Raw genomic sequence first — 27,536 nt, 5'->3', positions numbered from 1 at the left:
TGATGCTCTTTTTTTATCCCTTGCCTAACATGCCGTTTTTTAAATTTCCTTTTATCTATCAGAACTCTCCTTTGTACCAGTACTTGCAGGATGTGGGACACACTGACTTTGAAATCTGTCCAGCTTCATCACGGGCGGAAGAATGCTCATCAAAGGCGGAACCAAATGAACTGGAAATCCCTGCCACGCCAATAGTGAGTGCTTGGAACCTTGAAAATAAGGAGACTCTCCTACAGCATCGTTTCAGTTAATATTTGCAAAAATTAGCCATGTATTTTGCCTTTTGCATCAAAGCGAAACCCTCGAGAAATTTCAGTCAGAATTTTTTTGTAGCACATCAAACTTTTCAATTTATCTTTGAGCCATGTTTAGAGTTAATTTAAAATAACCCATTAAACAACAAGTTGCAGTTTTATGGAGCTTTAATGTGGGAACTATCCTGAGGTGTTTCCCACATTGACATTATCAGGCAGCATTTTACACCAAACCAAACAAGGTGATATTAATGGAGATGCCCAGCAGCTTGGTCCAAGTTGTGGATTTTGCAGCATTTTTACAGAGAAGAGATAGGCAGAGAGATGGAGGCCTTTTAGGGATGTAATTCCAGAGATTTTCTGAAGCTTTGTGGGTTATATAAGTAGGAAGAGACAAGGCTATGGAAAGATTTGAACATGAGAATATATAGATCTGTGAGTACGGTCATCTGTGGGTGAGGAAGATTTAAAAAATATTTCCGTTGATTTATTTCATGATATGAAAGTCGATTTTCTTTCCAGCCTTCAAATACTGTATTACTGCTGTCATCTTGATTCAGTCATAGAACATAGAACAGTACAGCACAGAACAGACCCTTCGGCCCTCGATGTTGTGCCGAGCAATGATCACCCTACTCAAACCCACGTACCCACCCTATACCCGTAACCCAACAACCCCCCCCTTAACCTCACTTTTTAGGACACTACGGGCAATTTAGCATGGCCAATCCACCTAACCCGCACATCTTTGGACTGTGGGAGGAAACTGGAGCACCCGGAGGAAACCCACGCACACACGGGGAGGACGTGCAGACTCCGCACAGACAGTGACCCAGCCGGGAATCGAACCTGGGACCCTGGAGCTGTGAAGCATTTATGCTAACCACCATGCTACCGTGCTGCCCATAAAGCAGCATTTCTTCTTGATCAATGCTGTGAAGTACCATAAGAATTGGTGTGTCCCTTCGTGAATCCTTTATTTAGACTAATGCATTAAGAAATAGTTTACATGCCTTAAAGATTTGTTGTGACTTATTTCCAGCGTCTTAACAAGGTCTGTCATTTACTGAAAATATGCTGATTTCTACTCCTAATTTAATCTCAACCTCTGATTAAATTCCATCTGTAATTCAGTATATTTTTCTGGTTTATACACATACTGATATTTTCATTTTGAAAAAATGTGCCTCACATTTGCAGAGGCTGTTGTTGGCAAATTGAATGTTTCACACTGAGAACATGGGAGAGAACTGTTGTGATCTTGAGATTAGGGCATATTATTGCAATTGTGTTTTATCTAATCTGCGTGAGATTGAAGTTGACTGAGTGCTAAAAATTGAATGTTTCATTTGACACAACTGATTTCCCTCACCTTGAAAATAATGAAAAAATTACCAACCAATTTCTTACGGGGAAGGAAATTGCAATTGTCAAAATCCTATTGCATAAAAACTCTGAAAATATTCTTTCTGTCGAATGCAAATTATTTAAAAGCAATCTGAGGAGAAATTCCTATCTTTGGGATTCTGTACAAGTCTGCTTCTAATTATTTTTATGTAATCATCAGCCTTAAACATATTGTGTTGCTGTATCTCAATGGGTGTCTAAACAACTGCATGAAGATCAGACATTTTTTATTTTTTTTAAATAATTTTTATTGAAATGTTTTGAAAAATGAATAGCAACAGAACAATAATAATAATAACAATAATAAACACCCCCCGGCACCCGTAACAACGCATATAACGAACCTCCCCACTCCCCCCAAACCCAATAAACAACAAAATAAATTAACAATAATTAAATTAACATAAACAATCCCCCCGCCTCCCCCTGAGGGAAACACCTCAGGATAGAACCCCTGTACCGACTCACTCAGGGCGAATTTGACCTTCTCCAGCTTAATGAACCCCGCCATGTCATTGATCCAGGTCTCCACGCTTGGGGGTCTCGCATCTTTACATTGCAACAAGATCCTCCGCCGGGCTACTAGGGACGCAAAGGCCAAAACACCGGCCTCTTTCGCCTCCTGCACTCCCGTCTCCACCCCAATCCCAAATATCGCGAGTCCCCAGCCTGGTTTGACCCTGGATCCTACCACCCTCGACACCGTCCTTGCTACCCCCTTCCAGAATTCCTCTAGTGCCAGGCATGCCCAAAACATATGGGCATGAAGATCAGTCGTGCCTATTGAATGGTGGAGCAGGCTCGATGAACCATATGGCAGACTCTTCCTATTTCTTGTGTCATGTAAGGAATGACAATAGAAGGAACTAGGTTAAGCACCACAATAAGAAATTTCAGCAGCTCCTGGATGCTGATCTTCCAAGATTGCAAATAAATATAGATTTCCAACAGGGGAGAAAATTAAGGTAGAATCATCGAATCCCTACCGTGCAAAAGGAGGCCATTCGGTCCATCAAGTCTGCACTGACCTTTCAAAAGAGCACTTTACCTACCCCACTCCCCCACCCTATTACTGTTACCTCGCACATTGATCATAGCAATCCACCTAACCTGCATCTTTGGACTGGGTGGAAACCGGAGCACCTGGAGGAAAATCACGCAGACACGGGGAGAATGTGCAAAACTCCACACAGTCACACAAAGGACGGATTTGAACACTGGTGCCTGGCGCTGTGAGGCAGCAGGAAGGAGGGAAGAAAGAAATTCTATGAATTAATAGCGAATAGGCTTTTACCCAAGTACATTTTTCAAGTTGCCCTCAAAGGAATAAGAATCAAGCGATCTAATCGATCTGAATTCAAACCATGTTATTGAACCTATTTGCATTTTATGCAGTTGTATAGAGTATACGGTTGTACTGTACACAGTAGTTTATTTCTTTGGCAGAGTAACCGTCACTTACAAAAGTTAATCATTCTGTTCAGCACGCTGAAATATATCACATAAAAGTACTTGCATATCAGATGTTGTATCAGATCAGAAGAATCTCCTCCAGATAAATTTATATACCTTGCTTAACAATTCAGTCAACTTTAACATGATTTGTAATTTAGATATGAGTGTTTTTTACTTTCAAGTATCATAGAATCATAGAATTTACAGTGCAGAAGGAGGCCATTCTGTCCATCGAGCCATTGGAAAGAGCACAGACTTAAGCCCACGCCTCCAGCCAATCCCAGTAACCCCACCTACCCTTTTGGAACATGAATGGGCAAATTATCATGACCATCCACTAACCCGCACATCTTTGGACTGTGGGAGGAAACCGGAGCACAGGGCGGAAACCCACGCGGACACGGGAGAACATGCAAACTCCACACAGACAATCACCCGAGGCCGGAATTGAACCCGGGTCCCTGGAGCTGTGAGGCAGCAGTGTTAACCACTGTGCCACCCTTACAGATGGTTTATTCTCTAACTCTTAAACTCAGTTTGCACTTGCATATTAATATGAGAATTAGAAGGATCAAGTCAATTTACTTTTTGAAAGGAGTCTGAATACTATGGAACATCTTGTATTACTTTGAAAGCTGCATTGTTTTAAATTTGAGAATGATATGGAAATGTTATCTTACAAATATGTACTTTATTGCAACAGTTAGCTATTCCTGTACTTCGTAATGGCCAAAGATTCATTTCTATATGAAAGAAAATGTTCTGCAAAAACTGTATGTGCAAAAGTAAATTACACCATTGTGATGCAGCTCTTGGCTAAGAGAATACCACAACCTCTGGTGCTTGATGTGAACTCAGGCATAATCTATTTTGGGACTGCGCGGTTTAACTCTAAAGCTGTGTTCAGTTTTGGGCACCATGAATTAGGAAAGATATGTTGGACTGGTGTGATTATACAAGGGGTTATAACAGTGATAAATTATGAGAACAGGTTATGCAAACTTGGCTTGTATTTCCTTGAGTGTAGAAAGTCAAGGGAAGATTCAACCAAGATGTTTACAATGTTGAAGAGATTTGAAAGTGCAGATATGGAAAAATAAGAAATAGGGGACAAAATTTTAAAATTGCAGCTAGGAACCAAGTTTTCAAGTCAAATGTAGACAGGATCTGTGGCAGTTGGAGCTTTCAGGCCTAGTAGGTTGTTGTTAGGTAAAGAATATCAAGGAATGTGGAGAAAAGGTGAGTAAATGGACTTCAGTTGCCGATAATCATGATCTAATTGGATGTTGGAGTATGCCCGAGGGACTGAATGGATTCCTCCTGTCCTGAATGTCCCCATGTTTCTAACTAAGAATGCTGACTGTTCTTTCAGTCTGTCAAAAACTGCAGGAATGTTGCTTAACTATTCAAATCTTGTATTGTGTATCCTCAAATTGTTTTGAATTAATTGATTATTTTGAATCTTGTTTGCACTTTAAACATTTTTAAAGCTGGCTATGTTAATTTAAACTGTTTAATTTGACTACCGCAGTTAACCTCGGGTGGGGTGGGAAATTATTTCAAATTGGCAAGAATAGATGGTAGATTAAATATACAATGTCATGAGATCATGTGGTGGCGGCTATGAAGGAGTAAGTCGCACATTTGGTGGCTCCCGCTCTGGTTGGACTTTTGGACCGTTTCCTCAGATTTTCTACCGGACTTGAATTGTAAAACTGATGACAGAGGCAATTGTGCATTGAATTCCCACATCGGTGCATGGAGAGAAGGATTAGAAGTGCTCGTAAAGGCAGTAACAGAAAGACAGAGAAGGCTTGGGCTGAAGCTGCAGCAGCAACAGCATGGCGGACCTCTGGTTTGTCGACCCAGCGGTCAACAGAGCAGCTGATGCAAGTTATCCAGGAAGGCTTTGCTAAGCACAAACAGGACTGCTTGGAACCGATAAAAGAGTCGATTGAGCAGCTGGAGCTTAGATTGGACGCTCAAGATGGGGCAATCCAGAACGTAGAGAAGGTGCTGGCTGAGCAGGAGACACATCAAACTGTGGTGGAGTTGGAGGTGGGGATGCTGAGGGGCCAGCAGCAGAAGCTCCTGGACAAGGTGGCGGACCAATAGAATAGGTCCCGCTGGCAGAACGTGAGAATCGTTGGGCTCCCAGAGGGGTAGCGGACGCTGGGGCACCCATTGCAGACATGTTTTAGAAGCTGCTGGGGGGTGGGACAGGGCTCACAGAGCACTCACGAGGAAGCCGCGAATAGGAGACCCCCCCGAGGACAATGGTGGTGAGATTCCACAGGTACATGGCTAAGGAGCACGTTCTACAGTGGGCCAAACAGACATGGAGCTGTAAGTGGGACAATAGTATCCTGCGGGTTTACCAAGACCTGAGTGTGGAGGTGGCCAGGAGAAGAGCAGGCTTCAACCAGGTTAGGTCGATCCTTTTTAAGAAAAAGGTGAAGTTCGGACTGTTGTATCCAACCTGTCTCTGGGTCACGCACAAGGAACAGCACTTTTATTTTGAGTCGACTGAGGACGCGCTGGACTTCGCAAAAAGGAAAGGACTGGTGGTGGACTGAGAACTTTTGAACTTTGCTGCAACGTTCATTTTTTTTTTTTTGTTTTGTCTGTTTGTTTTGTCTGTTCTTTTTTTTTGGAAAAGTTTCTCGTTTTTCGTTTTGTGGAAGCTGTTTGTAATGCCTTTTGCATTGATTTGGGACCAGTGGTAGAGCTGAGTGAGTTAAGGTTTTCATTTGCACTGTCGGGAGATGGAGGTGTGCTTGTTTAGATCTTGGTGTTTTTCTGTCGGTCAATTGTGTGGGGATTGTTTGATGTTGGAGTATGGTGGTATGAGGCCGGGCCCCGGGGGGGGGGGGGGGGGGGAGGAGAGGAAAGAGGGGGAGGAGGTGGAGGGGGGGAGGAGGAGGAAAGAGGGGGAGGAGGAGGAGAGGTGGAGGTGAACAATAGGTGGGAGACTATCCGACGCCAGTGAATGGGGGTCAAGCTAGCTGGGCGGGCTACCTCACGGTAGCGCAGTGGGGGGGGTGCATATGTTCGGTTTATTAATGGGGTTGGGTGAAAGGCTGTTCTTACTGGGGGGGGGGGGGGGGCGAGGGGGGTAAATGTTCTGCTGATGAGGTGGGGACTTGGGCAAAGGGACAGAGAGGAGGTTGGGGGCGGAAGCTGCCTGGGGGCGGACCGGTGGAGGCGCGGAGCATTGACTGGAGACAGGCCAAACAAAGGGGATGGCTGATCGGCGGAGGGGGAGGGGGAGGGGCGATGAGCCCCCCAACAAGGCTGATCACCTGGAATGTTCGAGGGTTAAAGGGGCCAGTCAAGAGGGCACGTGTGTTCGCGCATCTTAGGGGACTGAAGGCGGACTTGGTAATGTTGCAGGAGACGCATCTTAGAGTAACTGACCAGATTTGATTGAGGAAAGGCTGGGTCAGTCAGGTCTTTCACTCGGGACCAGACTCAAAGACTAGAGGGGTCGCGATCCTGATCAATAAGCGGGTGGTGTTTGAGACGGGTAGAATAGTCTCTGATCATAGAATTTACAGCGCAGAAGGAGGCCATTTGGCCCATCGAGTCTGCACCGGCCCTTGGGAAAGAGCACCCCACTTAAGCCCACACATCCACCCTATCCCCGTAACCCAGCAACCCCCACCTAGCTTTTTTGGACACTAAGGGCAATTTATCGTGGTCAATCCACCTAACAGCACATCTCTGATCCGGAGCACCCGGAGGAAACCCACGCACACACGGGGAGAACGTGCAGACTCCAACAGACAGTGACCCAAGCCGGGAATCGAACCTGGAACGCTGTGAAGCAATTGTGCTAACCACTATGCTACCATGCTGCACTATGCTACCAAATCTTCCTAAAGAGAATGTATTTGTTGGAAGAAATGTACCCAGTTCATGAGTGTACCTGTACCGACCTGAGAATCCAGCTCCGATAATGATATTGCTGTGCTCTGGATGACGATCCAGAATGAAATCCTGATCCGGGGTAACTGTATACATGCAGGATTCGACAATGGCAGGCTTTGGGTCCAAACCAGGAAACTCTTTGGGCAAGAAGTTGCTCAGAAGGTTTACGTCCTCCGAAGGTTGTTGAAATAGGATAGGTCGGTACATTATGGTCAGTGGGAAATTGGAGGGGGTGCAGGTGGTATTAGTAAATGTGTATGTGTCAAATTGGGATGATGTGGAGTTTATAAAGAGGATGCTGGGGCAGATACCGGACCTGGACTTGCACAGGTTGGTCATGGGTGGGGACTTCCAGCACAGTTATTGACCCTGGCTTGGACTGGTCAAGCTCGAAAACGGGCAGGTTGCCAACAATGGCAAAGGAACTAAAAGGGTTCATGGAGCAGATGGGTGGGGGGTGGATCCATGGTGATTTGGACAGCCGAGGGTGAAGGAGTTCTCCTTCTACTCACACATGCATAAAGTGTACTCCCGGATTGATTTCTTTATTTTGAGCAGGGCTTTACTGGCAGGGGTGGTGGACACTGGGTACTTGTCGATCACAATCTCAGGCCATGCTCCGCACTGGGTTGACCTGCAGGTTGGTAAAGACAGTAACCAGCGCCCGCACTGGAGGTTAGATGAGGGACATTTGGCTGACGAAGGGGTGTGCAAGCGGCTGAGGAAATGTATTCAGAACTAGCTGCAGGTCAACGACACGGGGGAAATTTCAGCAGCGATTGTCTGGGAAGCACTGAAGGCGGTGGTCAGAGGGGAGCTGATCGCGACACGGGCCCATAGGGAGAAGGTGGACAGGGCAGAGGCGGACCGACTAGTAAAGGAGATACTACAGATCGCTAGGAAGTATGTGGAGACCCCAAAGGCAGGGCTTTTAAGGGAACGGCGGAGGCTACAGGCTGAGTTCGGCTTGTTAACCACAGGGAGAGGGGTGGAACAACTGAGAAAGGCAAGAGGGCGGTGTATGAGTATGGAGAGAAGGCCAGCAGAATGCTTGCACAGCAGCTTAGAAAGAGGGAGGCAGTCAGGAAGATGGGGAAAGTAAATGACGGAGGTGGGAACCTGGTTGGAGATTCAGCAAGGAGGGATTTCTACAGTTGGCTGTACAGGTCAAAACCCCCTATGGGGCCGAAGGGGATGAGGCACTTCTTGGAGGGGCTGAATTTCCCGAAGGTGGACGGGGAGCTGGTAGAAGGGTTGGGTGCCCCGATCGGGTTGGAAGAAATAGTGGAGGGTCTGAAGGCCATGCAGTCGGGTAAAGCCCAACGGCCGGACGGATACCCAGTGGAGTTTTATTAAAGGTTCTCTGGGATATTGGGGCCGCTGTTGATGAGGATGTTCAATGAGGCAAGGGAAAGAGGGGTGCTGCCCCCCCCCGACTATGCCACAGTCCACGATTTTGCTGATTCTGAAGCGGGAGAAGAACCCGGAGCTGTGTGGGTCCTGCAGGCCGATATCCCTGTTGAATGTGGACGCCAAATTACTGGCCAAAATTTTGACCTCCAGGATTGAGGATTGTGTTCGGACATTATTGGGCAGGGCCAGACGGGGTTTTTAAGGGCAGGCAGTTGGTGGCCAATGTAAGAAGGCTGTTAAATGTGATCATGATGCTCCCGGAAGGTAGAAAGATGGAGGTAGTGATTGCAATGGATGCAGAAAAGGCTTTTGATCTGGTAGAATGGGATTATCTGTGGGAGGTACTGGGATGGGCATTATTGACTGCACGGGTTGCTGTAACAGGCTCCTGTGGCAAGCGTACGGACGAATAGGACAACATCGGACTATTTTAGACTGCACCAGGGGATGAGGCAGGGATGTCCCCCTCTCCCCACCGCGCTTGCTATAGAGCCGTTGGCAATTGCTCGGAGAGCCTCAAGGGGCTGGTCGGAAGGGTGGGGGGTTGGTGGAGAACAGAGTCTCGCTCTGTGCAGACGACCTGCTTCTGTAGTACCGGACCCAATAGAGGGGATGGAAGAAATCATGAGGATTCTAGGGGAATTTGGCCGGGTTTCGGGATATAAGCTAAATATGGGGAAAAGTAAGACGTTTGCGGTCCAGGAGAGGGGACAGGAGAGGCGATTGGGGAGCTGCCGTTTTGATTAGTAGGGGGAAGCTTTAGGTACCTTGGCATTCAAGTGGCGTAGGAATAGGACCGGCTGCATAAATTTAATCTGGCCCGACTAGTAGGCCAAATGAAGGATGATTTTTGGAGATGGGATGCGCTTCCGTTGTCTGTGGCTGGGAGGGTACAAACGGTGAAGATGACGGTCCTCCCGAGATTCCTGTTTGTATTTCAGTGTCTCCCATCTTTATTTCACGGTCCTTTTTTAAAATGGGTCAAAAAATGATCACTGGCTTTGTTTGGGTGGGCAAGACCCTGCGGGTAAGGAAGGTAATGCTTGAGCGGAGTCGGGGAGAGGACGGGCTGGCGCTGCCAAATTTTAGTAACTATTACTGGGCGGTGAATATAGCCATGATACAGTGGGTGGTGGAGGAGGGGACAGCATGGGAGCGTATGGAGGAGGCTTCACACAAGGGCACCTGTCTGGGGGGTTGGTAACTGCGCCTCTACCATTCCCGCCGGCACGGTACTCCACCAGCCCCGTGGTGGTGGTGGCCCTGAGAGTTTGGGGCCAGTGGAGGCGGCATGTGCGAGCAGAGGGAACATTGGTCTGGTCCCCAATCTGTAATAATCACCGGTTTGCCCCGGGAGGTATGGATGGGGGGTTCCGGATATGGTGGAGAGCCGGGATTGATAGGATGGGGGATATGTTTATAAAGGGGAGCTTTCCAAGTATGAGGGCGCTGGAGGAGAAGTTTGGGCTGGCATGGGGAAACAAATTCAGGTATCTGCAGGTGCGGGACTTCCTAAGTAAACAGGTGTCAACCTTCCCGCTCCTACAGATAAGGGGGATTCAGGACAGGGTAGTTTCCAGAGGGTGAATAGGAGAAGGGAGAGTCTCTGACATTTATAAGGAACTTATGGGGTCAGAGGAGACGCAGACCAAGGAGCTGAAGCGCAAGTGGGAGGGGGAGCTGAGAGGAGAGATAGAGGATTGTCTATGGGCGGATGCGTTGAGTAGAGTCAACGCGTCCACAACATGTGCCAGGCTCAGCCTGATACAATTCAAGGTCGTTCATCGGGTTCACTGAGGGCAGCAGGGTAGCATGGTGGTTAGCATAAATGCTTCACAGCTCCAGGGTCCCAGGTTCGATTCCCGGCTGGGTCACTGTCTGTGTGGAGTCTGCACGTCCTCCCCCTGTGTGCGTGGGTTTCCTCCGGGTGCTCCGGTTTCCTCCCACAGTCCAAAGATGTGCGGGTTAGGTGGATTGGCCATGCTAAATTGCCCGTAGTGTCCTTAAAAGTAAGGTTAGGGGGGGGGGGGGGGGTTGTTGGGTTACGGGTATAGGGTGGATACGTGGGTTTGAGTAGGGTGATCATGGCTCGGCACAACATCGAGGGCCGAAGGGCCTGTTCTGTGCTGTACTGTTCTATGTTCTATGTACATGACAGTGGCCCGGATGAACAGATTCTTTAGGGTGGAAGACAAGTGTGCAAAATGTGCGGAGGACCAGCGCAACATGTCTGAAGCTTAGGGGATTTTGGCAGGGGTTTGCAGATGTCATGTCCACGGTGTTAAAAAAAGGGTGACGCTGAGTCCGATGTGGCCATTTCTGGTGTGTCGGAAGACCCGGGAATCCAGGAGGAGAAAGAGGCAGAAGTTCTGGCCTTTGCTTCCCTGGTAGCCTGGAGATGGATACTATTAGCTTGGAAGGACTCTAAGCCCCCGAAGTCGGAGACCAGGCTATCGGACGTGGCTGGCTTTCTCTGTTTGGAGAAAATCAAGTTCGCTTTGAGAGGGTTATTCTTCAGGTTCGCCCAGAGGTGGCAACCGTTCGTTGAAGGGCGGGGTGGGCAGGTTAGTTTAGCTTAGAGTAGCGGTTAATAAAGGTGGGACCTGTAAGTAAGGGAGATGGCTTTTGCACTATTTTTATAGTTTCATGTACATTGTTTATTTTGTTGATGTTATAATACCAAAAATACCTCAATAAAATGTTTATTAAAAAACAATATATAATGCAACAGTACAAGAAAAGAAAGCTGTGTTTCTACAATGTAACTTTCCTTGGGTTTTGTTCTGAGAAATTTCTACGGCTGTTGAAACAACTGAGGTTTTATCCGAATCTTGGCTAGGTTTGGCCTGTGGTGGGATTTTTACTCTCAACATTCAACCCATGTTTTCATTCAAGGTCTTTTGGTAACGGGGATGTGCTGAGTGGATACACGGAAGGCAGCTCTCTTCCTAGTATATCAAATTTAGGCAATTTTACCTAAAATTAGCTCGCCAGAAAAAAGGACTCCCTCATCACCCTCTTCAACCCACTAAAGAAGACACAGACCAACAGTAGAAATGCCAAGCAGCAGAGGCCGCAAGGAGACGAAAGCCAACAGGCGAGACAACGGACCCACGAGGTGAGGAATCCCTGGCCACACCAGAAAGAGGGGCCAACGAGCCGTGCAAGAAATTCCAATTCACCAGATAACAGCTGGAGAGCTGAAGGAGCTCAAAGAGGGCATAAGGCTCAAGACCCAGGCAGTGGTCATGGTAGCGGAGACGGAAGCACTGACCACCATGCAGGCGACCCTCGACAAAACGGAGAGCTGACTAGAAGCTCAGGAGAACACGATCCGAGAACTAGAAAAGGCTTCCGCGGATCAAAGTGACCAGATCTTCACCCTAGAAACAGACATAGCAAGGTTGGTGGCGACCAGGGGAGCCTAAAGGTGAAGATGGAGGATCAAGAAAATCGATTGAAGCGCATTAGCCTTAGAATAGGCAGAAACCCCCTGGACTATGTGGCCCAGATGTTGGGAAATCTGGTGGGAAGGGACAGCTTCCCCAACCCACCAAAGATGGACCTGGTACACAGATCACTCCAACCCAAACCCAGGCCCCTTGAGCAACCGAGGGCAATAATTGCAAAGGTGCACGGGACACCAGGTAGGAATGTATCAGGACATTGGGGCAGACCTGGCCAAGCGCCCGGCCGAATTCAACAGAGCGAAGGTGACCCTGTTCATAGTTTGGGATGCTTTACCCAGCCAAGATTTGGATAATCTACCACCACAAGGAGCACTACCTTAAAGACCCTGCAGAAGCGGAAGAGTTCGTCCAAAAGAACGGGCTGGGAAAGCAGCAGCAAAAGCAGAGGTGAAACCATGATCCTGGAAAGACTCAGAAACTGAGAGACAATTTGCGCAGGACTGTATCGCTTCGTTTTAAAACCGAAAGCTAGGGCACTGGAAAGAGGGGGCAAGAGCCAGGAGTGCAGAAACAAGGGGAGAAAGGAGGTGAAAGGGGAGAAAAACAATGGGCAAGGGGAAAACTCGGACCAACCCTGGGAGGGGGAACCACTGCACTCGTGGGAAGTCTTATCTGGCTGCAACACAGCTTGGTGTGGCAACTGCTCGACCCAAGCCCGTAAGAAACTACAGAGAGTCATGAACACTGCCCAGTCCATCACACAAACCTGCCTCCCATCCATTGACTCTGTCTGCACGTCATGCTGCCTTGGGAAAGCAGGCAGCATAATCAAAGACCCCTCCCATAGACACAGGTATCGGGTGAAGCGTACAGGAGTGTAGTACTGTATGAATATGGGGAGACCAGGTTAGGTTGAGGAAGGGATGGGTGGGACGAATATTACACTCTGGGTTTGACTCAAAGTCGTGGAAGATTTTGTTGAACAAAAGAGCAGGGTTTGCTTTGAGACACGGTGGGAGTTGTGCATGACGATGTTTGAGGAATTGTTCGTTGCGGGTGAGGAGGAAGAGGGTAGGGTGTAAAAATTATGGATGGTGAGGTTGTTGAGTGTTGTGTATATTACTGTTCTTTTTACACGTTTGTAATAAAATACATATATTTTTAAAATGTTTTATGTTGTTGCACAAAATTTCTCTCTACTATATCCACCAGTTAGGTTACTTATTTTACTGTATTGGTATCCATGCAAGCCAGGTTTAAAAATACCACATTCAGGAAAGATTAACTCTACTGGTACAGTTCAGAAAAGGTTCACTCTACTAATTCCTGGGGTGAAGAGGTTATCTTGTGAGGAAAGGTTGAACACGTTTTTTATTATTCAGTCATGGGGTGTAGGCATCACTGACTAGGCCAGCATTTATTACCCATTCCTAATTTCGCTTTAGAAATTGGTGGTGTGCTGTGAACCGCTGCAATCCATGTGTTTTCAGAACACCCACAGTGCTGTTAGGGAGGGAGTTCCAGGATTTTGACTCCGTGACCGTGAAGGAACAGCGATATATTTCCAAGTCAGGATGTTGTGTGGCTTGGAGGGGAACTCGTGCATTGCCAACCCTTGTCCTTGGTGGTAGAGTTTGCAGGTTTGGCAGGTGCTGTCAAAGGAACCTTGGTGAGTTACAAGATGAAGTGCATCTTGTAGTACCGGGTTGAAGGGAGTGAAGGTGATGCATACAGTGCCAATCGAGAGGGCTGTTTTTTCCTAGATGGTGTCATGCTTCTTGAGTGTTGTTGGTAAAATAGGTTTCAGCCTATACCTATGAGAATTTAGGAGAATCCTATTAAAACGTATAAGATCTTGAGGATCTTTGATAGGGTGGATCTGAGAGGATGCTTCCCCTTGTGAAGAAGTCTTCGAGTTTAAAAAAATAATGATCTATTTAAGACTGAGGGGGAATTTCTCCTCTCAGAAGATTGTTAGTCTGTAAAATTCTCTTCCTCAGAAAGCAGGCTGTGTGGCTAAATTTTATTCAAGGCTGAATTATTTAAATGTTTCATCAACAAGCGACTCAAGGGTAATGGGGTGGGGTAGACAGGAAAGTGGAATTTAGACCACAACCAGATGAGCCATGATCTCATCGAATCGCGGAGCAGACTCGGGGGCCGAATGGCCTATTTCTGTTCCTCAGTCTTGCATATGGATCTGAATTTTTTAATCACTTACAATTGGGTAGAACATTTGTAATTTAATGGTTCATGAATTGGAATTAGCCTTGAAAGGATCTGGCGTTTTCTGTAGCAAACCACTTAAAACAATAACTGGGGGGGGTGGGCAGGGGGGAATAATTGACCTTTTCAAAGTGAATTCTTCACCAGTGACAGGCCTCTCTCAGACATTGGTAAAAAGTAGTTTTACCTTACTGTGTGAAATGTGATATAACCTTACACACAAATGGCGCAGCCAATTAATGCCATCTCATATTGTAGTTTAATCTGGAAAAAATACAACTCTGTTTAAAATTAATGTAATTTTAAATATTTCTCTGGAGTAAAAAAGCAATTACGGTAAACCAAAATTTTGGAGATAATATTGCAAAGGATTGAAAACAAAAGCCAAGCAGGATAGGTGCCGGAGTGTGGCGAATGGAGGCTTTTCACAGTGACTTCATTTGAGGCCTACTTGTGACAATAAGTGATTTTCATTTAATTTTATTTCATTGTAGGAAGCCAAAGTTTTATTTTCTAATCTCCTGACCTGATTTAACCGAACAATGAAAAGATAATAATATTCAGGTGGCTCTAACTTTTTTCAGTTCAAAACGTTGGGCAGAACGGTAGCACAATGGTTTGCACAGTTGCTTCTCAGCTCCAGGGTCCCATCTTCGATTTCCAGCTTGGGTCACTGTCTGTGTGGAGTCTGCACGTTCTCTCCGTGTCTGCGTGGGTTTCCTCCGGGTGCTCCGGTTTCCTCCCACAGTCCAAAGATGTGCAAGTTAGGTGGATTGGCCATGATAAATTGCCCTTAGTGTCCAAAACAAAAGGTGAGTTAGGGTTACTGGGTTACGGGGATAGGGTGGAGGCATGAGCTTAAGTAGGGTGCTCTTTCTAAGAGCTGGTGCGGACTCTATGTGCCAAATGGCCTCCTGCACTGCAAATTCTATGAAATATTGTTTTATGATACTTAAAAAGCGACATTGTTCCTGCATATTTAGGAGAGTTTTCTTTTTGTATTCTGTTCACACTCCAGTTAGCCCTCTGGCTAAGTATATTATATTAAACCCCTGTGGTTTTATTTCAGATTATGTAAAATTAAATATTTCCTTTTCAGAGTACTTAGATGTAGGCTGACACATCAGTGCAGCAGTGAGGGAGAGTCATATTGTCAGAGCTGCTGTCTTTTGGATGATATGTTAATTTGAGGGCCAGTCTGCTTGTTCAGGTAATCACAAAAGATCTCTTTGAAAAGCTGGAAGTTCTCCTTATGCCATTTGCTATTTTTTCACAAATTGGTTGCAGTTTTTAACTTTTACTGTTGATTGCACTTCAAAGGTAATTAATTGACTGAAACACAGTCAAATGTCCCGAGGATGTAAGTTCTCTGCTCCAGTCCTTTCCGTCTTTTCTCTCATCCCCCTTTTACACTTTTTTAGGACTGTTCTTGGTGAGTAGAAGACTTAGAGGAGATTTGATAAAGATGTTCAAAATCATGAGGGGGCAGAACAGAGTAAGCAGGGAGAAACTGTTCCTGCTTGTAAAAGAATGAGAGGTCACAGATTTAAAGTGATTTACAAAAGAAGCAAAGGTTCGGCACAACATCGTGGGCCGAAGGGCCTGTTCTGTGCTGTATTTTTCTATGTTCTATGATGACTGTTCACAAAAACCCCTTTAGGCAACATCTGTGCATTTTTAGGCTTTGGACAGAAGAGAGACATTTAGTTATGGGCAGAGTGAGATTAGAAGAAATATTTTAATGTAAAGAATTATTGGAATGTGGAATGCTTTTTCAATGTGATCATTGTTCTTTTTAGTTATTTAACAATATGGTAGTTATTTGACAATGTGTAAAAGGATGTGGGGAGATGGCAGGAAAACACAAATATATAAAATCAACCACATTGGCCTGTGAGCAGCCTCAGTGTCTCTGTTGTCCTCCCACAAGAGTTATAAAAAGGCAAGTTGCCACTTCTATACTGTCATGAACACAGAACCTTGGAAGACGGTTCCGCTTTGGAACTGTACCTTGAACTCAAAGTAAAACAGAACTCCAGATGAAAATGTCAGAGTTGTCAGCTGTGCGGGACATTGCTGAGACTGCAGTTGGAGGACTGTGTATAGTTTTGGTCTCCTTACTTAAGGAAGGACATAATTGCATTGGAGGCCATTCAGAGCAGGTTCACTCGGGTGGTTCCTGGGGTGAAGGGGTTATCTTATGAGGAACGATTGGTTAAGCCAATGGAGCTTGGAAGAATGAGAGATAATTTTATTGAAACATAAAATTTTGAGGGGATTTGGCACGGCTGGGCGGATGTTTCCCCTTGTGAGGTATTCCAGAATTCGGGTGCACGGTTTAAAAATAAAGGGTCTTCAATTGAAGATGGAAATAAAGAGGAATATTTCTCTGAGTTTGAATTTGGAATTCTCTTCCTCAGCGAGCATGGACGACTGGGTCATTGAAAGTTTCCAAGACTGAGTCAAACAGATTTTTAATTGACAGGGGAGTCCGGGTTATTTGGGGGTGGGGGGAAAGTGGAGGTAAGGCCACAATCAGACCAGCCGTGATCTTATTGAATGGCAGAGCAGGTTTGAGGTGCTGATCGGCCTACTTCTCCTATTTGTTATGATCTCACAATCTCGGAGGCATGTCCATGAGGTCCAGTTGCCATGGGAGGAGAAAGTCAAACAGAAACCTATTGAAGTGTGATGGCCTTTGACCGGGCAAATTTCAATTACTTTAACATGGTTGAGGAAACTTTATTGTTTTAAAAAATGTTCAGATAGGGATTTTGTAATTTGGGGATAATTATAAACACTGGTCCATGGGACCTGGAAATCCTTGACCTAGAATCAATATCAACTGGAAGGGAAGTTAAAATTAAATCTGTTGTGTGGCAGATAGAGAGGAAACATGGTTCCAGTTGATCCACACACTTTGACTGATGAGTTGAGAAATTCTGAAAAGAAGTGTGCCATTGTGTGGAGGATTGCACAGTACAGAACCCTGCTTACACTGAAGCTGCTGCCAGTGAAGAAATAGCTAACTCCTTGAACAAAAGAGACTTGAATTCTGGGACGAACTGTGTGGCTGGAACTGGGACCATAGAGGTGGAGTGAAGTGTGACTACATTTGTGAAATAATCCTTGTTTTATCTGCTGTTCCATGCTGAATTTATAGTTTATAACAACCACAATTTGTCCATTCATTTATTTTGATTCTAATGTGTGTTAAAAGTAAAAGTTGCAAAAAGTAGAACCTTGTTGGTGCTTTCTTCATTTAGGAATTTGGCTATTTTGGTTTAAGGATCCCACAAGGAACGTAATATCATTGCCCTCGAGGTCAGTAATAGTTTGCTGGATATATCGTTGAATCCAGCTGTATGTCTGCATTCATGGTTATTTTTTACCTCCTTTATGTGGTGTTCCTGATTGTCAAAGCTGCTGTGTCTGAGGGGAGGGTAGAGTTCCTGTTTGACGATTTGTTTTGTCTTGTGTTTTATGGGCTAATTTGCTCATCCTTTAGGATAAGTCGGTGCGCAATTGGGCTGCGAGAGACTGGCAACATGTTTTGATTGTTGTCCCCAAATGTTCAGCTTGCAAATGGTGGCCAGTGCTCCGTCAAGGTCCTCTGAATCGTCTCGTTTGGAGAGAACGCATCCTTATTCATCCAGCCTTTTCGTAACTCCAGTGCCTTATCCATGACGTCTTCCAGGAAAACCCCTGTTGAATTTTCGCAAGGACCATTCGATCTGTTGCAGTGCTTTTCTGCTTTGTGGCATAGGTTTGATGTTTCAAACAGTCCCTCCAGTGTTAGCCTTCATCAATCTCAAACCTTTAATCAAACGTACAAGATCAGATTCAGTGTGTTACATCTCTTCTATTCTCTTTTCTTTTGGGTTCTAAATGTCCAGGTATATTTAGTATCAATGATCCTTAGGGATATGTTTTTAGAACATAGAACATTACAGCGCAGTATAGGCCCTTCGGCCCACGATGTTGCACCGTCCTGTGAAACCCTTCTAAAGTCCCTCTACACTATTCCCTTATCGTCCATATGCCTATCCAATGACCATTTGAATGCGTTTAGTGTTGGCGAGTCCACTACTGTTGCAGGCAGGGCATTCCACGCCCTTACTACTCTCTGAGTAAAGAACCTACCTCTGACATCTGTCCTATATCTATCTCCCCTCAATTTAAAGCTATGTCCCCTCGTGCTGGACATCACCATCCGAGGAAAAAGGCTCTCGATGTCCACCCTATCTAATTCTCTGATCATCTTGTATGCCTCAATTAAGTCCCCTCTTAACCTTCTTCTCTCTAACGAAAACAGCCTTTCCTCATATGATCTTCTGTCCATACCAGGCAACATTCTTGTAAATCTCCTCTGTACCCTTTCCAATGCTTCCACATCCTTCCTATAATGTGGCGACCAGAACTGCACACAATACTCCAAATGCGGCCGCACCAGAGTTTTGTACAACTGCAACATGACCTCATGGCTCCGAAACTTAATTCCTCTACCAATAAAAGCTAACACACCGTACACCTTCTTAACAACCCTCTCAACCTGGGTGGCAACTTTCAGGGATCTATGGACATGGACACCGAGATCTCGCTGCTTGTCCACACTACCAAGAATCTTACCATTAGCCCAGTACTCTGCCTTTCTGTTATTCCTTCCAAAATGAATCACCTCACACTTTTCTGCATTAAACTCCATTTGCCACCTGTCAGCCCAGCTCTGCAGCTTATCTATGTCCCTCTGTAACTTGTAACATCCTTCTACACTGTCCATAACTCCAGCGACTTTAGTGTCATCTGCACATTTACTCACCCATCCTTCTACGCCCTCCTCCAGGTCATTTATAAAAATGACAAACAGCAACGGCCCCAAAATATCCCCCATCACCCATGTACATGCCAGAAGACCAGCAGCTTGCCCCAATGCATCTGTCTTTATCACTCAGTAATTCAACATTTGGGAGGTGTCGACTTCTCTGGTCAGTTATCACCTCTTCGACAGTGGAGAAGCAAGAGTCTTTTGCCCACCCATCCTTCTACGCCCTCCTCCAGGTCATTTATAAAAATGACAAACAGCAACGGCCCCAAAATATCCCCCATCACCCATGTACATGCCAGAAGACCAGCAGCTTGCCCCAATGCATCTGTCTTTATCACTCAGTAATTCAACATTTGGGAGGTGTCGACTTCTCTGGTCAGTTATCACCTCTTCTACAGTGGAGAAGCAAGAGTCTTTTGCCCACTTTGATGCACAGCTAAGGCCTGATGCCCTGTTCACCAACCTAAAAATCTAAACGTTAGGCTTGCACTTGATTTAAACTTCACTTTAAATTCTTGTTTTAAAACATTATGAAGCAAAATTATTTGTGATTTTACCTTCTTAGAATTGTTTGGGTAGCTGTAAAGCACTTGATTAAATTAATCAGTAAATATACAATTAAAAATCTTCCATTAGGGCAGCACGGTGGTGCAGTGGTTAGCACTGCTGACTCACGACGCCGAGGTCCCAGGTTCGATTCCAGCTCTGGGTCACTGTCCGTGTGGAGTTTGCACATTCTCCCCATGTTTGCGGGGGTTTACCCCCACAACCCAAAGATATGCAGGGTAGGTGGATTGGCCACGCTAAATTGCCCCTCAATTGGAAAAAAGTAATTGGGTACTCTAAATTTTTTTTTAAATCCATTAAAAAGGAACAGCTAATTGTTAGACACACTCATTGAATGGAATTTATAATTAATCAATGGCTCGAGGCTGTGTTAATTGGCCATGTGACTTCACTGTTTCTCCTCCCTCTTTATGATGTAGCCTTTGTTTGATGTCTTCTTAGAAATGCGTACTTACAGTAGCAAGTTATGTGAGAGTCTTGCTGTCACTGAGTCAAAATCTTGGAACTCTCTCTCTTCAACAGCACTGTAGATGTACCTACACTACCCGGGCTGCAGCAATTTTAAGAACCCCACTGATGTTACCAGTGAAGGTTTCTCAAAACCCTTGAAACACTAATTCTTAGTGGTGTATGTTTGTTTGGAATTAATGTGAGGAAACAATGTACAACCCAGTGAGGAACTAGTCCAATTATTGTGTAAACAATTAATAAAGAATATTTATTAAAGTAAAATAAAAAACTAACATACACTATGACTTGCGTGTAGGAATAATTAAAAACAATTTTATCTGAAGTTAACTCTTCCCATAATATGCACACTGGACTCAATTGAGACACCCCTTTTCCCAAACAACAACCTGGGCGGGATTCTCCAAGCCCTGGGCCGGGCCAGAGACTCCCGTGACCGGGCCACGCCGTCCTGACGACGTCACCCGATTGGCGCCGGCGTCGTTAGCACGGCGCCGGTCGCGGGCCGCTCTACGCGCCGGCCCACTGATTCTCCACCCGGGATGGGCCTAGCAGCTCTGGGGGGAAAAAGAGTCCCACCGGCGCTGTTCTAACCTGCACTCAGCCGGCGGGAATTCGGCGCGGAGGGGGTGGGGGTCTGACCCCAAGGGGGGCCTCCGGTGTGGCATGTCCCGCGATCGGGGCCTACCGATCGGCGGGCCGGCTTCTCTGGCTGAGGGGTCTCCTTTCCTACATGCCGACCGCTGTAACCCTGCGCCATGTTGCGTCGGGGCCGGCGCGTTGAAGGAGGCCACACTGTTCTGAGGCACTGTTCGCGCCGGGATCGGCAGCTGGAGCGGCACGAACCACTCCAGCGCCGTGCTGGCCCCCTGTAGGGGCCAGAATTAGTCCCGGCAGCGGCCTGTTCACGCCATCGTAAAACGCAATGCCGTTTACGACGGCGTGGGCACTCTGCCGTGAGATTGAAGAATCCCACCACCTATTTTTCTAACTCTATAGGTAAAATCCAATCAATAGTTAATAAGTCTGGGAAAGATTCTCTTCCTGGTCTAGCGAAAGCATCTTTTAGGAGAATCTCTGCAATCTGCTGTGGCTTTAAATGGTAGCTAGAACAGGCCTCCATGGCTCAGATCATGGATGGAACTGGGCTGTCGTGCTGTTGGATGGGAACTAGCCTCCCCTCTTCAATGAGGGGGGGCAACAGTTCAATCTCTTTGATATTCCCGTCTGGATTCTGCTATTTATCTCATTCAAATCCTTGCCTTTAGAAGTTATCATTTGGAAAGCCCCACTAATCAGGCAAACAATGATTCAAATATGGCCATTTGCACGTCAATGTCTCGAGACTCCTAATCCTGTTACTAGTTTGGTATTTTATTTTCATCTCAAATTCACTGTTAATCTCGTTAATTTCCCACATTCCTGACGGGTTAAAGTAGACAGCTCTCCACTACCTTCTCAAGGGCAATTAGAGATGGGCAACAAATGCTGGCCTAACCAATGCTCACATCTCATGAATGAGTAAAAACTTTGATCTTATAAAATCTAAAATTGTATTTTTCAAAATATTATTTAAATGCGTGAGTCCTAAATCTCAGTCCTAAATGGTTTACCCTGTATCCTTAGAGTATGTGACCCGTGGTTCTGGATTTCCCTGACATTGAGAGCATCCTTCCTGCATCTATCCTATCTAGTCTTGTTAGAATTTTCTATATTTCTATGAGATCCTTCCTCATTCTTTTAAACTCTAGCAAATATAATCCTAACTGACTCAATCTCTCCTTGTATGCCAGACCCGCCATCCCATGAACTAGTCTAGTACTGCACTCCTCCTTCTATAGCAAGAATGTCTGTCCTCAGATAAGGAGACCAAATCTGCATCCAATATTCCAGGCGTGGTCTCACCAAGGCCCTGTATATTTGCAGCAAGACATCCCTGCTCCTGTACTCTAATCCTCTTGCAATGAAGGCCAACATAACATTTGCCGCCTTTACTGTCTTCTGCACCTGCATACTTACCTTCAGTGACTGGTGTACAAGGACACCCAGGTCTAGTTGTCATTCCCCTCTCTTAATCTATTGCCCTTCAGACAATAATCTGCCTTCCTGTTTTTGCTACCAAAGTGAATAACCTATTTATCTACAGTATACTGCATCTGTCATGCATATGTCCACTCACTCAACTTGTCTGAATCACACTGCATCCTCCTCGTAGCTCACCCTCCCACCCAAATTTGTGTCATCTGCAAATTTGAAGATATTCACAGAATCTCTACAGTGTAGAAGGAGATCATTTGGCCCATCAAGTCTGCACCGACCCTCTGGAAGAGCACCCTACCTAGGCGAACTCCCCCCATCCTATCCCCGCAACACCTTAACACCACCTAACCTTTGGACACTAAGGGGCAATTTAGCATGGCCAATCCACCTGACCTGCACATTTTTGGGCTGTCGGAAGAAACTGGAGCACCCAGAGGAATCCCACGCAGACACGGGGAGAAATTACAAACTCCACACACAGTGAACCAAGCCGGGAATCGAACCACTGTGCCACATGTAGTTTCCTCATCAAAATCATTATTATATAGTGTGAATAGCTGGGGTCCTAGCAATTATCCCTGTGGTACCCTACTAGTCAGTGCCTGCCGTTTGGAAAATACCCATTTATTCCTAGTCTCTGTTTCCTGTCTGCTAACCAGTTTTCTATTCATCTCAATACACCATCCCCAATCCCATGCACTTTAATTTTACACGCTGATCTCTTATGTGGGACCTTGTTGAAAGCCTTCTGAAAGTCCAAATAAACCGCATCTACTGGCTCCCTATCATCAACTCTACTTTCGCAAAGAATTCCAGTAGATTTGTCAAGCATGATTTCCCTTTCATAAATCCATGCTGACTGTGTCCGATTCTGCCACTGTTCTCCGAGTAGTCTGCTATTTTATCTTTTATAACATACTCGAGCATTTTCCCCACTACCGACGTCAGGCTGACTGGCCTATAATTTCCTGTTTTCTCTCTGGAGATTTTCTCTCTAAGGCCCTGGGGATTTATCGCAATTCAATCCCATCAATTTTCCCAACCCCATTTCCTTCAGTTCCTCCCTCACAGTAAACCCTATGTTTCCCAACATTTCTGGTACGTTATTTGTGTCCTCCTTTGTGAAGAGATTTTAAAAAATGTAAAATAAATTTAGAGTACCCATTTTGTGAGGGCCACGAAGATCCAGCACGAGTTGAAGGATAGAAAGAAATAACATTTATTTCCAACAACATATATATACACAACAGCAGCGGCAACTTCCCTTGCTGCTCACTCCTCTCTAGCTGGTTCCAAACTGGCCAGCTTTATTTATGCAGGGAATCTGCTAATGATTTCTCCGCCGCCTCATTGGGGAAGCTCATACTCCCAAAGGATTGTGGGATTGCCATTAGTCCCCAGCCAGTGGTAAGCAGGCAGGTTATAACAACCCTGTTCTCTTTTTCCAATTAAGGGGCAATTTAGATTGGGCGGCGTGTAACGAGATGGAGAACGGCGCTTTCATGATGAACGGCATAACGGTTGTACATCCACGGCCTGTGGGCCTGAGGACTCCCCCTCTGAGGTGTCTTGTGTCTCCATCTTGGAGTCGGAGTCCGCTGTCTCCGTAATCTCAGCGTCTCTATCTCCACGTGGCTCTGCAACGACCTGCATAGGCTTTGAGCGGCACCACAGGAAGATTCTGAGGAATACTCTCCACTGTGTCTGGTCTCTGTGGCTGTAGAAATGAGCTCCGGGGGTGGGGAATCTTTGGAAGAGGTGGTCTTCTGGACCAAACGAATGGTCTACATGTTTGCGCTGGAGACGACCCTGGTAAGAGATAGGGCCCGTTTGGCGAAATATAACGCCAGGGACCCACTGTGCACCACCAGCAAAATTTCGAGAGAACACTGGGTCACCGGGCGCAATCTGCCGAATCGGCCAATGCCGAGAAAAAACATGTCCCTGCCGTTCTTGAGTGCGGCGTACTTTTGCGCCAATGTCCGGGAAAACCATGCTAAGGCGGGTGCGTAGTCTCCGGCCCGTTAAGAGGTCCGTGGGAGCTACCCTAGTCACCGCATGTGGAGTGATCCTATATGAAAACAAAAAACCAGCCAGTCTCGTGTCCAAAGATTGCTTCTTTAGGCCTCGTTTGTATGTCTGCACTGCGCGCTCCGCCAACCCATTGGAAGCCGGGTGGTATGGAGCGGTGCGGATATGGCGTATGCCGTTCATCTTCATGAACCTCATAAACCCTTCACTTGTGAATGGAGTGCCGTTGACCGTGACCAGCACCTCTGAGGCTATCTGTACTGAAAGAAAAACGCATCTTCTCGATTGTTGTGCAGGACGTTGTGCCTACCATCTTATGCACCTCTAACATTTAGACTGAGCATCGATTAATAGAAGGAACATGGATCCTTAAAAAGGGCTGGCGAAATCCGCATGCAAGCGCGACCAAAGTCGCCCTGGCCATTCCCAGTGATTTAGGGGCGTGGCTGGTGGAAGCTTCTGATGCTCCTGGCAAATGGAGCAGTTTTGGGTCACCTTCTCAATGTTGGTATCGAGGCCTGGCCACCAGACATAACTCCGGAGCAACAATTTCATTTTGGTCACACCGGGATGCCCATTGTCCAAGCCCCTTAGTATCAGCTCCTGTCCTTTTTCCGGAACAATCACATGCATTCCCCACAAGAGGATACCGTCTTCCATGCTGAATTCTGACAGCTTGGAGGAAAATGCCTGCAACTCGCCTGGGAGCTGTCTATACTGCCCACCATACAGGATTATGTGCCGAACCTTTGACAGGACTGGCTCCGTCTGGGTCCACTCACGGATCAGTGATGCCGTGACAGGCAAGGAGTCCATAGAATTTAGGGTTGCAACCACCTGACCGGTCGTGGGGGTCGACATGGGGCCAGTCGATAAAGGCAATCGGTTCACTGCGTCGGCATTCGCTATCTGGGTTCCTTGTTTGTGCTCCAGAGAATACTCGTAGGCAGCGAGCAACAAAGCGCAACACTGGATCCGTGCGGAAGCAATGGGCGGTATTGGCTTATCCTCTCGGAAAAGTCCCAGCAGAGGCTTATGATCAGTCACAATAGTAAAGAGGCGGCCATACACATACTGGTGGAAGCATTTCACTGCAAAGACCACCTGCAGGCCCTCCTTCTCGATCTGCGCATACCTCTTTTCTGCTGCAGTCAATGTGCGGGAGGCGAAAGCTATCGGCCGCTCGGTCCTGTTCTCCATCTTGTGGGACAGGACGGCCCCAATACCATATGGGGATGCATCACACGTGATGAGCAGAGGCTTTCCAGGATCATAGTGGGTTCGTAACATTGTGGGCAGCACAATAGCACAGTGGATAGCATTGTGGCTTCACAGCGCCAGGGTCCCAGGTTCGATTCCCCGCTGGGTCACTCTCTGTGCAGAGTCTGCACGTTCTCCCCGTGTCTGCATGGGTTTCCTCCGGGTGCTCCGAGTTTCCTCCCACAGTCCAAAGACGTGCAGGTTAGGTGGTTTGGCCATGATAAATTGCCTTTAGTATCTAAAACGCTTAGGAGGGGTTATTGGGTTATGGGGATAGGGTGGAAATGAGGGCTTAAGTGGGTCGGTGCAGACTCCTTCTGCACTGTCTGTTCTGTGTAACACAGACAACGACAATTGTTGTTTTACCCGCCGAAAAGCGGTTTCTTGCCAGGTGTGATTGTTCTTTAGCAGAAGGTGCAACGGGGCCAGCGTAGTTGCCCGATTGGGGAGGAACTTCCTGTAATAGTTTACGAGGCCGAGAAAAGAACGAAGATGCGAAGTGTCAGTCGGGGCAGGGGCCTGTTGAATTGTGCTCACCTTCTCTGCAATGGGGTGCAAACCTTCGTGGTCCACTCAATAACCCATGTAGACTACTTCCTTTGCCTGAAAGACGCACTTTGTGCTACGTAAAGGGACTCCAGCCTCTGAAAAGCGTCTAAGGACAGGCTCCAAATTTTCCAAATGTTCCTGCTCCGACGTCCCTGTAATCAAAACATCGTCTAAGTAGACAGCAACAGTAGACAGTAAACCTCTCAAGATGTCCTCCATGATGCTTTGAAAAATAGCGCAGGCAGAGGATACCCCAAAGGGCAACCGTGTATATTTATACAGGGCCTGGTGTGTATTAATAGTTACATATGGCCGGAAGGCAGGGTCCAGCTCCAACTGTAGGTATGCGTGACTCTTATCTAATTTCGTGAACGAGAGTCCGCCTGCAATCTTCGCCTAGAGATCCTCTAGACGAGGCATTGTATATCGGTCAAGCCGGAAATCCGTATTCACCGTAAGTGTCATGTGAGAGTACCTTTAAGAAATGGATGTTTAAGCAATGTACCTTTAAGAAGTGGAGCAGCTCGTATTACTGAAGTGATGTCAGAGGTTGGGGGGAGCTGAGCTGAGCTTACTTCTGCTTTTGGTTTCAGGTTTGAGGAGAAAGCTGGGAGTGTTTGTGTGTTTTGCAAAAAGCTGCAAGAAGAAAACACAGAACTGGTCTGTTGATGTCTGAAAATCCAAAGACTATATATATTTAATGTAACCTCATGTCTGTTGTTAAAGGTGAAGTCTTTTGGATGTTTGAAGGAGCATTTTGAGGGATTCTTTAGTGTTGTATTATTTTCGGGATTATCTTTGAAGTAAGGGGTGTTAAGTGAACCAATGTTTATTTAAAAGGTTAAATTGAATTCATGGAATAAACATTGTTTTGTGTTTAAAAATCCACGTGTCCATAATTGCAATACCACACCTGGAGAACAAGCCATGTGCTTCAAAAGCTAACAATCCATTAAAGGGGGAGGTAGGTTGAAGTCCGCGATACATTTTGGGGTTCTGGAAACACCGCTCCCCTAACAGTAAATTTATTGTCGCCACACAAGCGAACTGTGGCATCTGGCTTCATTAGAGGTACAATTGGTGCTGTACAGTCAGTGAAACGGACGGGCCTGATAATACCCAAGGACTTCAAATGAGTGAGCTCCCCTTCTACCTTCTCGAGCAAGGCGTAAGGCACCCGGCGCGCCCGGAAATAGTGCGGCGTGGCTCCTGGTTCGACGTGGGTACGGGCTGCGCGGTCCCTTTTATTTTCCGCAAACCAGGCTGGAATACATCTGGGTAGCGTCCTAGCACCTCAGTCAACCCTCCAGAACCTGTTTGGAGGATGTACTGCCACTGCAGCCACAAATCGCGCAACCAGTCCCGACCCAACACGCTGGACCCATGGCCGCACAACTCAATAAGTGGGAAACGCCCCTCCTGGCATCCATAAACAGCAGGGGTCATCGTAGTTCCTGCAACGTCCAATGGTTCCCCCGTGTAGGTGGCCAACCTGGCCTGTGTGTCGGTTAATATAAGGGTCTGTATACCCTGCTTGATGTGGTCGAATGTCCTGTGGGCGATCACAGAGACCGCTGCGCCAGTGTCCAACTCCATTTTAAGAGATGGCCATTGACCCGTACTGTCACTTTAATGGGGGCCACATGAGGAGCTGCCACACAATGCAGCTGCAGGGAGTCGTCCTCCATCTCATGTCCTCTG

General features: G+C 46.5%; 1 protein-coding gene across 1 annotated transcript in view; it reads left to right on the top strand.

Moving 5' to 3' along the window:
* The window catches only part of vezt (vezatin, adherens junctions transmembrane protein), a 120,361-nt gene that overhangs the window by 33,505 nt on the left and 59,320 nt on the right, over window positions 1-27,536 (top strand). The window contains exon 2 of the mRNA XM_038810923.1: window positions 63-194. Coding sequence (XP_038666851.1) covers window positions 63-194 — 132 coding nt within the window. The remainder of the gene's footprint in view (window positions 1-62; window positions 195-27,536) is intronic.

This window comes from Scyliorhinus canicula, chromosome 11 (genome assembly GCF_902713615.1).
Source record: "Scyliorhinus canicula chromosome 11, sScyCan1.1, whole genome shotgun sequence".
Classification (NCBI taxonomy): domain Eukaryota; kingdom Metazoa; phylum Chordata; class Chondrichthyes; order Carcharhiniformes; family Scyliorhinidae; genus Scyliorhinus; species Scyliorhinus canicula.
This window is presented reverse-complemented; position numbering and strand designations above follow the sequence as displayed.